This window comes from Myxine glutinosa, chromosome 5 (genome assembly GCF_964187855.1).
Source record: "Myxine glutinosa chromosome 5, kmMyxGlut1.1, whole genome shotgun sequence".
Classification (NCBI taxonomy): domain Eukaryota; kingdom Metazoa; phylum Chordata; class Myxini; order Myxiniformes; family Myxinidae; genus Myxine; species Myxine glutinosa.
This window is the reverse complement of record NC_136265.1, coordinates 197,144,171-197,159,684: the sequence shown is the minus strand read 5'-3', so window position 1 is coordinate 197,159,684 and position 15,514 is coordinate 197,144,171. Positions and strand designations below refer to the sequence as shown.

The 15,514-nt window shown below is 38.5% G+C and overlaps 1 protein-coding gene across 2 annotated transcripts in view; it reads left to right on the top strand.

Moving 5' to 3' along the window:
• The window catches only part of LOC137426543 (uncharacterized), an 82,682-nt gene that overhangs the window by 56,849 nt on the left and 10,319 nt on the right, over positions 1-15,514 (top strand). Inside the window, exons 5-6 of one of the 2 annotated variants that reach the window (XM_078779330.1) lie at positions 11,423-11,578; positions 13,469-14,542. In XM_078779330.1, the coding sequence (XP_078635456.1) occupies positions 11,423-11,578; positions 13,469-13,477 (165 nt within the window). In that variant the 3' untranslated portion in view covers positions 13,478-14,542. Of the gene's footprint in view, positions 1-11,422; positions 11,579-13,468; positions 14,543-15,514 lie in introns of those variants that run through there. The other variant, XM_078779329.1, reaches the window with a different exon arrangement.

Below are 15,514 nucleotides of genomic sequence, written 5' to 3'. Positions count from 1 at the left end.
CAGAGGTGTTAATGAAGAGAATTAGCTTGTTGGCTTCATCAGAGGTGTTAATGAAGAGAATTAGCTTGTTTTCTTCATCAGAGGTGTTAATGAAGAGAATTAGCTTGTTGTCTTCATCAGAGGTGTTAATGAAGAGAATTAGCTTGTTGGCTTCATCAGAGGTGTTAATGAAGAGAATTAGCTTGTTGTCTTCATCAGAGGTGTTAATGAAGAGAATTAGCTTGTTGGCTTCATCAGAGGTGTTAATGAAGAGAACTAGCTTGTGTTCTTCATCAGAGGCGTTAATTAAGAGAATTAGCTTGTTGTCTTCATCAGAGGTGTTAATGAAGAGAATTAGCTTGTTGGCTTCATCAGAGGTGTTAATGAAGAGAATTAGCTTGTTGGCTTCATCAGAGGTGTTAATGAAGAGAACTAGCTTGTTTTCTTCATCAGAGGCGTTAATTAAGAGAATTAGCTTGTTGTCTTCATCAGAGGTGTTAATGAAGAGAATTAGCTTGTTGGCTTCATCAGAGGTGTTAATGAAGAGAATTAGCTTGTTGGCTTCATCAGAGGTGTTAATGAAGAGAATTAGCTTGTTGTCTTCATCAGAGGTGTTAATGAAGAGAATTAGCTTGTTGGCTTCATCAGAGGTGTTAATGAAGAGAATTAGCTTGTTCACTTCATCAGAGGTGTTAATGAAGAGAATTAGCTTGTTCACTTCATCAGAGGTGTTAATGAAGAGAGTTAGCTTGTTGTCTTCATCAGTGGTGTTGATGAAGAGAACAAGCTTGTTCACCTCATCAGAAGCGTTAATGAAGAGAGTTAGCTTGTTGTCTTCATCAGAGGCGTTAATGAAGAGAACAAGCTTGTTCACTTCATCAGAGGTGTTAATGAAGAGAATTTAGCTTGTTTTCTTCATCAGAGTTGTTTATGAAGAGAGTTAGCTTGTTCTCTTCATCAGAAGCGTTAATGAAGAGAGTTAGCTTGTTTTATTCATCAGTGGTGTTGATGAAGAGAACTAGCTTGTTTTCTTCATCAGAGGTGTTAATGAAGAGAATTTAGCTTGTTTTATTCATCAGTGGTGTTCATGAAGAGAGTTAGCTTGTTGTCTTCATCAGAGGTGTTAATGAAGAGAGTTAGCTTGTTGTCTTCATCAGAGGTGTTCATGAAGAGAGTTAGCTTGTTTTATTCATCAGTGGTGTTCATGAAGAGAGTTAGCTTGTTCTCTTCATCAGAAGCGTTAATGAAGAGAGTTAGCTTGTTTTATTCATCAGTGGTGTTCATGAAGAGAGTTAGCTTGTTGTCTTCATCAGAGGTGTTAATGAATAGAGTTAGCTTGTTCACTTCATCAGAGGCGTTAATTAAGAGAACTCGCTTGTTTTCTTCATCAGTGGTGTTGATGAAGAGAATTACCTTGTTGTCTTCATCAGACGTGTTAATGAAGAGAGTTAGCTTGTTGTCTTCATCAGAGGTGTTTATGAAGAGAATTAGCTTGTTTTCTTCATCAGAGGTGTTAATGAAGAGAATTAGCTTGTTGTCTTCATCAGAGGCGTTAATTAAGAGAACTCGCTTGTTTTGTTCATCAGAGGCGTTAATGAAGAGAGTTAGCTTGTTGTCTTCATCAGAGGCGTTAATTAAGAGAGTTAGCTTGTTGTCTTCATCAGAGGCGTTAATTAAGAGAGTTAGCTTGTTGTCTTCATCAGAGGTGTTAATTAAGAGAACTCGCTTGTTGTCTTCATCAGAGGTGTTAATTAAGAGAACTCGCTTGTTGTCTTCATCAGAGGTGTTAATTAAGAGAACTCGCTTGTTGTCTTCATCAGAGGCGTTAATTAAGAGAGTTAGCTTGTTGTCTTCATCAGAGGTGTTAATTAAGAGAACTCGCTTGTTGTCTTCATCAGAGGCGTTAATTAAGAGAACTCGCTTGTTTTCTTCATCAGAGGCGTTAATGAAGAGAGTTAGCTTGTTGTCTTCATCAGAGGTGTTAATGAAGAGAGTTAGCTTGTTGTCTTCATCAGAGGCGTTAATTAAGAGAGTTAGCTTGTTGTCTTCATCAGAGGTGTTGATGAAGATAATTAGCTTGTTTTCTTCATCAGAGGCGTTAATTAAGAGAATTAGCTTGTTGTCTTCATCAGAGGTGTTGATGAAGATAATTAGCTTGTTGTCTTCATCAGAGGCATTCATTAAGAGAATTAGATTAGCTTTTCTTTTTTTCTTTTTTTTCTTTTTTGTATACTGAATCGAGGCTCGTGAAAGAGCTGACATTTACTTCACAAACAAATCAACCAGACAAACAAAATATATAAAAAGAGGGAGCTGAAGCCAAGATGGGGAGAGAAGGGGAAGCACACAAACACTTGAGAGCACACAACATTTGAGAGCAGGAAGATGTGTGGGAGGGAGAGGGCTTGGGGGGAGGAGGCATGGGAAGGGGGTGGGAGAAGTATAAAACACAACGACACCAAGGACTTCCAGGACAGAAGTTGGTATTTTAAAAAAGTGGAATTGGGGTGAATTAGCGGGGGTAGAAAAGATCAAGGTTTTGGATGGGGGAAGATAAGAGATGGTGGTGAACAGCTGTTTTAAAGACCGGGAGGGTGGAGTGGGATTGAAGAGAGTGAGGGAGTTTGTTCCAGCTTGTTTTCTTCATCAGAAGCGTTAATTAAGAGAACTAGGGCATGCCCGTACTATATATACAGTATATCTAAAATTATATCCCCCCCCTCTATTTACATGAAATGGTTTGGTCCATTCGCAAAGCCAAAGCAGACGGCTTGTGAGTACGGTGACAATCCCCCCCCTCTATTTACATGAAATGGTTTGGTCCAAAGCGAACGGCTTGCGGAGTTTGGTAAAGAAATCGCCATAGCTCGGTAACTACTTCTCCGATTAATATGAAACCTTGAAAAGGCACATCCTCGGGTCCCCAGCAATATACCTGGCAAGTTTAAAGTATATCGGACCGGTAGTTGTCGAGAAACAGCGGTCGCATACACACACACAGACATACATACACACAGAGATTACTGGAATTATAGATAGATTAGCTTGTTGTCTTCATCAGAAGCGTTAATGAAGAGAATTAGCTTGTTCACTTCATCAGAGGTGTTCATGAAGAGAGTTAGCTTGTTGTCTTCATCAGTGGTGTTAATGAAGAGAATTAGCTTGTTCACTTCATCAGAGGTGTTCATGAAGAGAGTTAGCTTGTTGTCTTCATCAGTGGTGTTAATGAAGAGAATTAGCTTGTTCACTTCATCAGAGGTGTTCATGAAGAGAGTTAGCTTGTTGTCTTCATCAGAGGTGTTCATGAAGAGAGTTAGCTTGTTGTCTTCATCAGTGGTGTTAATGAAGAGAATTAGCTTGTTGTCTTCATCAGAGGTGTTAATGAAGAGAATTAGCTTGTTGGCTTCATCAGAGGTGTTAATGAAGAGAGTTAGCTTGTTGTCTTCATCAGAAGCGTTAATGAAGAGAGTTAGCTTGTTGTCTTCATCAGAGGTGTTAATGAAGAGAATTAGCTTGTTGGCTTCATCAGAGGTGTTAATGAAGAGAATTAGCTTGTTGGCTTCATCAGAAGCGTTAATGAAGAGAATTAGCTTGTTGGCTTCATCAGAGGTGTTAATGAAGAGAATTAGCTTGTTGGCTTCATCAGAGGTGTTAATGAAGAGAATTAGCTTGTTGGCTTCATCAGAGGTGTTAATGAAGAGAATTAGCTTGTTGGCTTCATCAGAGGTGTTAATGAAGAGAATTAGCTTGTTGGCTTCATCAGAGGTGTTAATGAAGCGAATTAGCTTGTTGGCTTCATCAGAGGTGTTAATGAAGAGAGTTAGCTTGTTGTCTTCATCAGAAGCGTTAATGAAGAGAGTTAGCTTGTTGTCTTCATCAGAGGTGTTAATGAAGAGAATTAGCTTGTTGGCTTCATCAGAGGTGTTAATGAAGAGAATTAGCTTGTTGGCTTCATCAGAAGCGTTAATGAAGAGAATTAGCTTGTTGGCTTCATCAGAGGTGTTAATGAAGAGAATTAGCTTGTTGGCTTCATCAGAGGTGTTAATGAAGAGAATTAGCTTGTTGGCTTCATCAGTGGTGTTAATGAAGAGAATTAGCTTGTTGTCTTCATCAGAGGTGTTAATGAAGAGAATTAGCTTGTTGGCTTCATCAGAGGTGTTAATGAAGAGAGTTAGCTTGTTGTCTTCATCAGAAGCGTTAATGAAGAGAGTTAGCTTGTTGTCTTCATCAGAGGTGTTAATGAAGAGAATTAGCTTGTTGGCTTCATCAGAGGTGTTAATGAAGAGAATTAGCTTGTTGGCTTCATCAGAAGCGTTAATGAAGAGAATTAGCTTGTTGGCTTCATCAGAGGTGTTAATGAAGAGAATTAGCTTGTTGGCTTCATCAGAGGTGTTAATGAAGAGAATTAGCTTGTTGGCTTCATCAGAGGTGTTAATGAAGAGAATTAGCTTGTTGGCTTCATCAGAGGTGTTAATGAAGAGAATTAGCTTGTTGGCTTCATCAGAGGTGTTAATGAAGAGAATTAGCTTGTTGGCTTCATCAGAGGTGTTAATGAAGAGAATTAGCTTGTTGGCTTCATCAGAGGTGTTAATGAAGAGAATTAGCTTGTTGTCTTCATCAGAAGCGTTAATGAAGAGAGTTAGCTTGTTGTCTTCATCAGTGGTGTTAATGAAGAGAATTAGCTTGTTCACTTCATCAGAGGTGTTCATGAAGAGCGTTAGCTTGTTGGCTTCATCAGAGGTGTTAATGAAGAGAGTTAGCTTGTTGTCTTCATCAGAAGCGTTAATGAAGAGAGTTAGCTTGTTGTCTTCATCAGAGGTGTTAATGAAGAGAATTAGCTTGTTGGCTTCATCAGAGGTGTTAATGAAGAGAATTAGCTTGTTGGCTTCATCAGAAGCGTTAATGAAGAGAATTAGCTTGTTCACTTCATCAGAGGTGTTCATGAAGAGAGTTAGCTTGTTGTCTTCATCAGTGGTGTTAATGAAGAGAATTAGCTTGTTCACTTCATCAGAGGTGTTCATGAAGAGAGTTAGCTTGTTGTCTTCATCAGTGGTGTTAATGAAGAGAATTAGCTTGTTCACTTCATCAGAGGTGTTCATGAAGAGAGTTAGCTTGTTGTCTTCATCAGAGGTGTTCATGATGAGAGTTAGCTTGTTGTCTTCATCAGAGGTGTTAATGAAGAGAGTTAGCTTGTTGTCTTCATCACAAGCGTTCATGAAGAGAGTTAGCTTGTTGTCTTCATCAGAAGCGTTAATGAAGAGAGGTAGTTTGTTTTCTTCATCAGTGGTGTTGATGAAGATAATTAGCTTGTTCACTTCATCAGAAGCGTTAATGAAGAGAGGTAGCTTGTTTACTTCATCAGAAGCGTTAATGAAGAGAGTTAGCTTGATCACTGCATGAGAGGTGTTAATGAAGAGAGTTAGCTTGTTGTCTTCATCAGAGGCGTTAATGAAAAGAGTTAGCTTGTTGTCTTCATCAGAGGTGTTAATGAAGAGAGTTAGCTTGATCACTGCATCAGAAGCGTTAATGAAAAGAGTTAGCTTGTTGTCTTCATCAGAGGTGTTAATGAAAAGAGTTAGCTTGTTGTCTTCATCAGTGGTGTTGATGAAGAGAATTAGCTTGTTCACTTCATCAGAAGCGTTAATGAAGAGAGTTAGCTTGTTGTCTTCATCAGTGGTGTTGATGAAGAGAATTAGCTTGTTCACTTCATCAGAAGCGTTAATGAAAAGAGTTAGCTTGTTGTCTTCATCAGAGGCGTTAATGAAGAGAGATAGCTTGTTTTATTCATCAGTGGTGTTGATGAAGAGAATTAGCTTGTTCACTTCATCAGAAGCGTTAATGAAGAGAGTTAGCTTGTTGGCTTCATCAGAGGTGTTAATGAAGAGAACTAGCTTGTTTTCTTCATCAGAGGCGTTAATGAAGAGAATTAGCTTGTTGTCTTCATCAGAGGTGTTAATGAAGAGAATTAGCTTGTTGGCTTCATCAGAGGTGTTAATGAAGAGAATTAGCTTGTTGGCTTCATCAGAGGTGTTCATGAAGAGAACTAGCTTGTTTTCTTCATCAGAGGCGTTAATTAAGAGAATTAGCTTGTTGTCTTCATCAGAGGTGTTAATGAAGAGAATTAGCTTGTTGGCTTCATCAGAGGTGTTAATGAAGAGAATTAGCTTGTTTTCTTCATCAGAGGTGTTAATGAAGAGAATTAGCTTGTTGTCTTCATCAGAGGTGTTAATGAAGAGAATTAGCTTGTTGGCTTCATCAGAGGTGTTAATGAAGAGAATTAGCTTGTTGTCTTCATCAGAGGTGTTAATGAAGAGAATTAGCTTGTTGGCTTCATCAGAGGTGTTAATGAAGAGAACTAGCTTGTTTTCTTCATCAGAGGCGTTAATTAAGAGAATTAGCTTGTTGTCTTCATCAGAGGTGTTAATGAAGAGAATTAGCTTGTTGGCTTCATCAGAGGTGTTAATGAAGAGAATTAGCTTGTTGGCTTCATCAGAGGTGTTAATGAAGAGAACTAGCTTGTTTTCTTCATCAGAGGCGTTAATTAAGAGAATTAGCTTGTTGTCTTCATCAGAGGTGTTAATGAAGAGAATTAGCTTGTTGGCTTCATCAGAGGTGTTAATGAAGAGAATTAGCTTGTTGGCTTCATCAGAGGTGTTAATGAAGAGAATTAGCTTGTTGTCTTCATCAGAGGTGTTAATGAAGAGAATTAGCTTGTTGGCTTCATCAGAGGTGTTAATGAAGAGAATTAGCTTGTTCACTTCATCAGAGGTGTTAATGAAGAGAATTAGCTTGTTCACTTCATCAGAGGTGTTAATGAAGAGAGTTAGCTTGTTGTCTTCATCAGTGGTGTTGATGAAGAGAACAAGCTTGTTCACCTCATCAGAAGCGTTAATGAAGAGAGTTAGCTTGTTGTCTTCATCAGAGGCGTTAATGAAGAGAACAAGCTTGTTCACTTCATCAGAGGTGTTAATGAAGAGAGGTAGCTTGGTGTCTTCATCAGTGGTGTTAAGGAAGAGAATTAGCTTGTTCACTTCATCAGAAGCATTAATGAAGAGAGTTAGCTTGTTTTCTTCATCAGTGGTGTTGATGAAGAGAATTAGCTTGTTTTTTTCATCAGTGGTGTTAATGAAGAGAATTAGCTTGTTCACTTCATAAGAAGCGTTAATGAAGAGAGTTAGCTTGTTTTCTTCATCAGTGGTGTTGATGAAGAGAATTAGCTTGTTCACTTCATCAGTGGTGTTGATGAAGAGAATTAGCTTGTTCACTTCATCAGAAGCGTTAATGAAGAGAGTTAGCTTGTTGTCTTCATCAGTGGTGTTGATGAAGAGAATTAGCTTGTTCACTTCATCAGAAGCGTTAATGAAGAGAGTTAGCTTGTTGGCTTCATCAGAGGTGTTAATGAAGAGAATTAGCTTGTTCACTTCATCAGAAGCGTTAATGAAGAGAGTTAGCTTGTTGGCTTCATCAGAGGTGTTAATGAAGAGAACTAGCTTGTTGGCTTCATCAGAGGTGTTAATGAAGAGAATTAGCTTGTTCACTTCATCAGAGGTGTTAATGAAGAGAATTAGCTTGTTCACTTCATCAGAAGCATTAATGAAGAGAGTTAGCTTGTTGTCTTCATCAGAGGTGTTAATGAAGAGAATTAGCTTGTTGTCTTCATCAGAGGTGTTAATGAAGAGAATTAGCTTGTTGGCTTCATCAGAGGTGTTAATGAAGAGAACTAGCTTGTTGGCTTCATCAGAGGTGTTAATGAAGAGAATTAGCTTGTTGGCTTCATCAGAGGTGTTAATGAAGAGAGTTAGCTTGTTGTCTTCATCAGAGGTGTTAATGAAGAGAACTAGCTTGTTGTCTTCATCAGAGGTGTTAATGAAGAGAATTAGCTTGTTGGCTTCATCAGAGGTGTTAATGAAGAGAGTTAGCTTGTTGGCTTCATCAGAGGTGTTAATGAAGAGAACTAGCTTGTTGGCTTCATCAGAGGTGTTAATGAAGAGAATTAGCTTGTTCACTTCATCAGAGGTGTTAATGAAGAGAATTAGCTTGTTCACTTCATCAGAAGCATTAATGAAGAGAGTTAGCTTGTTGTCTTCATCAGAGGTGTTAATGAAGAGAATTAGCTTGTTGTCTTCATCAGAGGTGTTAATGAAGATAATTAGCTTGTTGTCTTCATCAGAGGTGTTAATGAAGAGAACAAGCTTGTTCACTTCATCAGTGGTGTTGATGAAGAGAACAAGCTTGTTCACTTCATCAGAAGCATTAATGAAGATAATTAGCTTGTTCACTTCATCAGAGGTGTTAATGAAGAGAACAAGCTTGTTCACCTCATCAGAAGCGTTAATGAAGAGAGGTAGCTTGTTGTCTTCATCAGAGGCGTTAATGAAGAGAACAAGCTTGTTCACTTCATCAGAGGTGTTAATGAAGAGAGGTAGCTTGTTGTCTTCATCAGTGGTGTTAATGAAGAGAATTGGCTTGTTCACTTCATCAGAAGCGTTAATGAAGAGAGTTAGCTTGTTGTCTTCATCAGAGGTGTTGATGAAGAGAATTAGCTTGTTTTCTTCATCAGTGGTGGTAATGAAGAGAGTTAGCTTGTTTTCTTCATCAGTGGTGTTGATGAAGAGAATTAGCTTGTTCACTTCATCAGAAGCGTTAATGAAGAGAATTAGCTTGTTCACTTCATCAGAAGCGTTAATGAAGAGAATTAGCTTGTTGTCTTCATCAGAGGCGTTAATGAAGAGAGTTAGCTTGTTTTCTTCATCAGTGGTGTTGATGAAGAGAATTAGCTTGTTCACTTCATAAGAAGCGTTAATGAAGAGAATTAGCTTGTTCACTTCATCAGAAGCGTTAATGAAGAGAATTAGCTTGTTCACTTCATCAGAAGCGTTAATGAAGAGAATTAGCTTGTTCACTTCATCAGAAGCGTTAATGAAGAGAGTTAGCTTGTTTTCCTCATCAGTGGTGTTGATGAAGAGAATTAGCTTGTTCACTTCATCAGAAGCGTTAATGAAGAGAGTTAGCTTGTTTTCTTCATCAGTGGTGTTGATGAAGAGAATTAGCTTGTTTTTTTCATCAGTGGTGTTAATGAAGAGAATTAGCTTGTTCACTTCATCAGAAGCGTTAATGAAGAGAGTTAGCTTGTTTTCCTCATCAGTGGTGTTGATGAAGAGAATTAGCTTGTTCACTTCATCAGTGGTGTTGATGAAGAGAATTAGCTTGTTCACTTCATCAGAAGCGTTAATGAAGAGAGTTAGCTTGTTTTCTTCATCAGTGGTGTTGATGAAGAGAATTAGCTTGTTCACTTCATCAGAAGCGTTAATGAAGAGAGTTAGCTTGTTGGCTTCATCAGAGGTGTTAATGAAGAGAATTAGCTTGTTCCCTTCATCAGAAGCGTTAATGAAGAGAGTTAGCGTGTTTTCTTCATCAGTGGTGTTGATGAAGAGAATTAGCTTGTTCACTTCATCAGTGGTGTTGATGAAGAGAATTAGCTTGTTCCCTTCATCAGAAGCGTTAATGAAGAGAGTTAGCGTGTTTTCTTCATCAGTGGTGTTGATGAAGAGAATTAGCTTGTTCACTTCATCAGAGGTGTTAATGAAGAGAATTAGCTTGTTCCCTTCATCAGAAGCGTTAATGAAGAGAGTTAGCGTGTTTTCTTCATCAGTGGTGTTGATGAAGAGAATTAGCTTGTTCTCTTCATCAGTGGTGTTGATGAAGAGAATTAGCTTGTTCACTTCATCAGAAGCGTTAATGAAGAGAGTTAGCTTGTTGGCTTCATCAGAAGCGTTAATGAAAAGAGTTAGCTTGTTGTCTTCATCAGAGGCGTTAATGAAGAGAACTAGCTTGTTTTCTTCATCAGAGGTGTTAATGAAGAGAATTAGCTTGTTCACTTCATCAGAAGCGTTAATGAAGAGAGTTAGCTTGTTGTCTTCATCAGAGGTGTTAATGAAGAGAATTAGCTTGTTCACTTCATCAGAAGCGTTAATGAAGAGAGTTAGCTTGTTTTCTTCATCAGTGGTGTTGATGAAGAGAATTAGCTTGTTCACTTCATCAGAAGCGTTAATGAAGAGAGGTAGCTTGTTGTCTTCAGCAGAGGCGTTGATGAAGAGAACTAGCTTGTTCACTTCATCAGAGGTGTTAATGAAGAGAGTCAGCTTGTTTTCTTCATCAGTGGTGTTGATGAAGAGAATTAGCTTGTTTTTTTCATCAGTGGTGTTAATGAAGAGAATTAGCTTGTTCACTTCTTCAGAGATGTTATTGAAGAGAACCAGCTTGTTTACTTCCTCCGAGGTGTTCATGAAGAGAACCAGCTTGTTCTCTTGCTCCGAGGCGTTAATGAAGAGGACCCGCTTGTTATCTTCATCAGAGGCATTAATGAAGAGAACTAGCTTGTTTTCTTCCTCCGAGGCATTAATGAAGAGAACCAGCTTGTTTTCTTGCTCCGAGGCGTTAATGAAGTGAACCAGCTTGAAGAGAACTTCATAAAGAGAACCTCCCGGGTGTTGTATATATCTGAAAGTTGGTGTGCCGATGGACATCGAAGCTGGTACACCGGAAAAATTCACAGAACCATGAAAAAGCATCCATAAATGAAAATTTTCGTTAAAAAAACCATAAATGCATCCGTAAAAATAAAATCCAAAAGAAGAAAGTCCAAATTTCCTGATTTATCCAGGGATGTTCACACGTAAGTTAGACTGTGAGGTTACAATTCCCCAATTGATTGTTTCATTCAAGTCCGTCAGGCACCAGTGGTAAGCTCGGCCTCCCCAATTGAGATAAGATCGGTGCATAGCCGAGGGCGCGTCCCCCGATTGGAAAGCCATGTGGCTCAGGTATACGGTTGCCAGACGGAGAACCCTGGAACCACGTGGTCGAGCAATTGGTGCTGGTGGTCGATTAGCAACGTGACAGGGCACAAAGTTATTCATGATCAGTAGCCTCAAACCCAGTAAATTTGAGGGGAAAGAAGGTCCCCCGCCCCCCCCCCCCCAACCCCTCGCAGTAGACTCAAAACCCGTGGATGTAACAGTATATATATATATATATATATATTGTTCCATTGGAGAGGGTTGCAAATTAGGTAGCATGTTAAATTAGTGTGGTCTATGTGGTCGAGGTTACAACGTTTCTGTGACCATTTCTCATGTGGAATGAGACCCTTAAGACCATTAAACAGGAAGTTAGGACCTTTTTCCTGTGAACATATCTCAGGATTTTGAAACTGGCATGTTGATCTGTTTACCATGCTCTCTGTCAGTGGTAGTTAAATCACTTACCATGCCTGACTTGCTGTGCACTTCTTCCATGCTCCAAAACACTGCATAGCTCTTAATGACATCTTCTCATACATTTTTCCATTTGGAAAATGGCCTGCCCAAGGCAGCATTCATTTTCAATTTGAGTTCCTGGTTTACATCCATGAAAAAACGTTCAATTTTGCTTATCATTTCAGTTTATGTCGAACAGTAATTTACCCCAACGCCATCTCTGTGGAATCACTGACAAGCCAACCCGCCCGTCCAATTCTATGATGAACCCCTGGAAGGTCAACCTCTTGAACTCCTGGATTTCATCGTTGACAATGCCGGGCTGGTCGGATAGCCAAGAGGTATGCACACCTGCTTCTGAGCTATCCTGAATTTTAATCTCGGCCCTGCTATAGACTGTCATCCTGGTGTTTCGCAAGCACGGCGATTCATCCTTGTGCGTTCCGTTGTTCGGATGGACATTAAACTGGGTGTCCCATTCGCCAACATTAGCCGTCTGTCTGTCTACAAGTGTCAGTTTACGATCCAGGAACAACTTGATTTCATTTGAATGTTACATTTGAACACGAATCGGAAAATGAAGTTGTAGTTTAGCAGTACTTTGGCTACTTCCAATCGCACATGCGCAATCGCGCATGGAGGAGTGAGATGATATTTTTACTCGGTCTACCTGTCTGGCAGTGAAACGAAATAAAAAATCGTTCTAATCAAGGAACTTCCTGTTCTTAAGGATGTCATAAATGACGCAAATAACAGGAACCAATAACTAATGTAATGTGTTATATATGGTGGTGTAAAAGACGCTGTATCAACTGCGGTAAAAAAAATTGTACCACATTTGAAATTTTTATTTTATTTAAATTTAATTATATACTTGAAAACTGTTAAACACAAATCACATTTTTGATACTTTCAAAAACCTTCAGTTTAGCAGTACTTGGATAAAATATTACAGCATTTTATATCGTCTCGACCAATCAAATTTGCTGCTCGCAAACCCCGCCCATGTCCTTTGTGAAAAGTACATGAGGTATCACCGGAACTATGAACAAATTTCAAATCCCTCCCTAAATCTACATGGTGAACTGCATCAGCAGCAGCACCATGCCCCCAACAAATGATGCTACCTCCAGCCATGTGCTACATATGCAAGAAGAAGAAGAAGAAGATTAACAATGCCCTCCTTTGGAAAGACGAAACTTCCAAGTTGGACTCCAAGCAGTCAATGGGAATTTGTAGAAAGTCGTCCAATGGTATCGTTCGACTTCTCATGGCTGACAAGACGATATGTGTACTATAAATGAGTATTGCTCTCTCTCTCTCTCTCTCTCTCTCTCGCTCTCTCTCGCTCTCTCTCGCTCTCTCGCTCTCTCTCTTCCTGGGTCAGAATCCTACATCCCACTTCTCTATACTATGTTGTGGAGACCAAAGGTCGAAATATGAACTTTGGAGATTTGAAAGAATAAGACACTGATGCCTTATGACTGCTAACAAGTAATTGCAGCCTCTGTCTTTTATTATGTCTACCTGGCCCTCAAAAGCCTCAGCAGGACACCTGCAAATCCTCAAAGTCCAGGCTTTTTGCTTACTTCCACTTATTTCTACACCTCTTCACCCATCTGTGGAATTATCTCCCCATGTCCATCAAATCCCACTCTTCCCTGTTTTGCTTTAAGATATAGAAGCTCACCATCACCCACGTCCGATCAAACAAACTCATTTGAACAAGTCTGATGTCATGGACATGGAGGTGGAGAATGTAAAACACAAAAGTCGATGGTGATGTGGGTTGTAAATGAGATTCTGACGATTTTAAGTTGACGGATCATTAAAAGAAAGAGATGGATCGCAGTAGGTTTGGTTTCATGTCGGCAGGATGAGTCAAATATCCTTTTCCTGTGTGAACTTCCTTGCAGTTTATCCTTCCCCTACCCGGAGGGGACAATAGGTTTGCTCTCCGTCTGTCTGTCTGTCCGGCCTTCCCACCTGTGGTTTTCTGCACCTTTTTTCCATACCCTTTAACATATTCAACTGAAACTTGGTACATGACTTTATTGTGATAAGTTATAGAACAAGTGTTAGTTTCAGAGCGTTTCACCAATTTTTCACTTTTTGTCCTTTTTGCTTCTTGAGTTATGTCCCTTTTGCTTGGACGAATCACATTATTTGGGACTGGTAGGGGACATGCATGGCAAGGCAATTCTCAATCTTGCTTCATTTATTTTTCACAGGTCTTTTAAAACTTGGGAAGTTATCGTTGCCTCTTCTCGCTACCAAACACAAGAGGGGTCTCCAGGCATCCCAGGACCAGGAGCCAACTCCCCTCGGGCTCTTATTGACCTTGACAGCACTCCAGCCTTTCTTCACCATGCTTGCTTATTCCATTGTGTCCTTCCTACATTCTTCATCGACATATTCCTCTTGATTACAGAAATCTATTTATAGCTAAATCTCATTAATTCCACTGTTGTCCAGACAGGAAACACAGTTTGCCTCTGAGGACTCTTGTCTTTAACAGAAGGCTTTTTTAGCCTGATTTGGCATTACAAAGTGAGCTGGCACCTCTGATGGACGTTAATATGGGTATTCTGTCTGACAGTAATTCCCTTGTGAATGTTAAAGATCTCCTGCTACCTTTCAAATTGTGTGCAGGTAAATTTCTAACCTTGATAAGAATTAGTTCTACAGACAGTTCCTATGATTTCATGGTCGAGTTTCTGCTCTGACATTCACTGTCAACTATGGGACCTTACGTAGAAAGGTGTGTTTCTTTCTAAATCATGTCCAATCAATTGAATTGGCCACAGGTGGACTCCAATTAAGTTGTAGATACATCGCAAGGATGATCAAAGGATTTTGGATGCGCCTGAGTTCAATTTGGCGTGTCATAGAAAAGGGGTTGAAAACTTATTGACTCAAGACATTTCAGATTTTAATTTTTAATTATTTTGTAAAAAAAAATCTAAAATAATACCACTTTGACATTATGGTATATTATGTTGTTTTTATTTTTTTTTTTATGTTGAAGGCTCCAGTCATGGACTATATAGTCCTCATCGAGGCCAGGCCTCAAATAAAGGCGAGGATTAAAAATGAGTAAGAAAAGTGTATGATGAAAAGTGTATGATGAAAATGAAAAGTGTATGATGAAAATGAAAAGTGTGTGATGAAAAGTGTATGATGAAAATGAAAAGTGTGTGATGAAAAGTGTATGATGAAAATGAAAAGTGTATGATGAAAATGAAAAGTGTGTGATGAAAAGTGTATGATGAAAATGAAAAGTGTGTGATGAAAAGTGTATGATGAAAATGAAAAGTGTATGATGAAAATGAAAAGTGTGTGATGAAAAGTGTATGATGAAAATGAAAAGTGTGTGATGAAAAGCGTATGATGAAAATGAAAAGTGTATGATGAAAATGAAAAGTGTGTGATGAAAAGTGTATGATGAAAATGAAAAGTGTGTGATGAAAAGTGTATGATGAAAATGAAAAGTGTGTGATGAAAATGAAAAGAGTGTGATGAAAAGTGTATGATGAAAATGAAAAGAGTGTGATGAAAAGTGTATGATGAAAATGAAAAGTGTGTGATGAAAAGTTTATGAGGAAAATGAAAAGTGTGTGATGAAAAGTTTATGACGAAAATGAAAAGTGTGTGATGAAAATGAAAAGTGTATGATGAAAATGAAAAGTGTGTGATGAAAAGTGTATGATGAAAATGAAAAGTGTGTGATGAAAAGTGTATGATGAAAATGAAAAGTGTGTGATGAAAAGTTTATGAGGAAAATGAAAAGTGTGTGATGAAAAGTTTATGATGAAAATGAAAAGTGTGTGATGAAAATGAAAAGTGTGTGATGAAAATGAAAAGTGTATGATGAAAATGAAAAGTGTGTGATGAAAAGTGTATGATGAAAATGAAAAGTGTGTGATGAAAAGTTTATGAGGAAAATGAAAAGTGTGTGATGAAAAGTTTATGATGAAAATGAAAAGTGTGTGATGAAAAGTGTATGATGAAAATGAAAAGTGTGTGATGAAAAGTGTATGATGAAAAGTGTATGATGAAAATGAAAAGTGTGTGATGAAAAGTGTATGATGAAAATGAAAAGTGTGTGATGAAAAGTTTATGAGGAAAATGAAAAGTGTGTGATGAAAAGTGTATGATTAAAATGAAAAGTCTATGATGAAAAGTCTATGATGAAAAGCGTATGATGAAAATGAAAAGTGTGTGATGAAAAGTGTATGATGAAAAGTGTATGATTAAAATGAAAAGTCTATGATGAA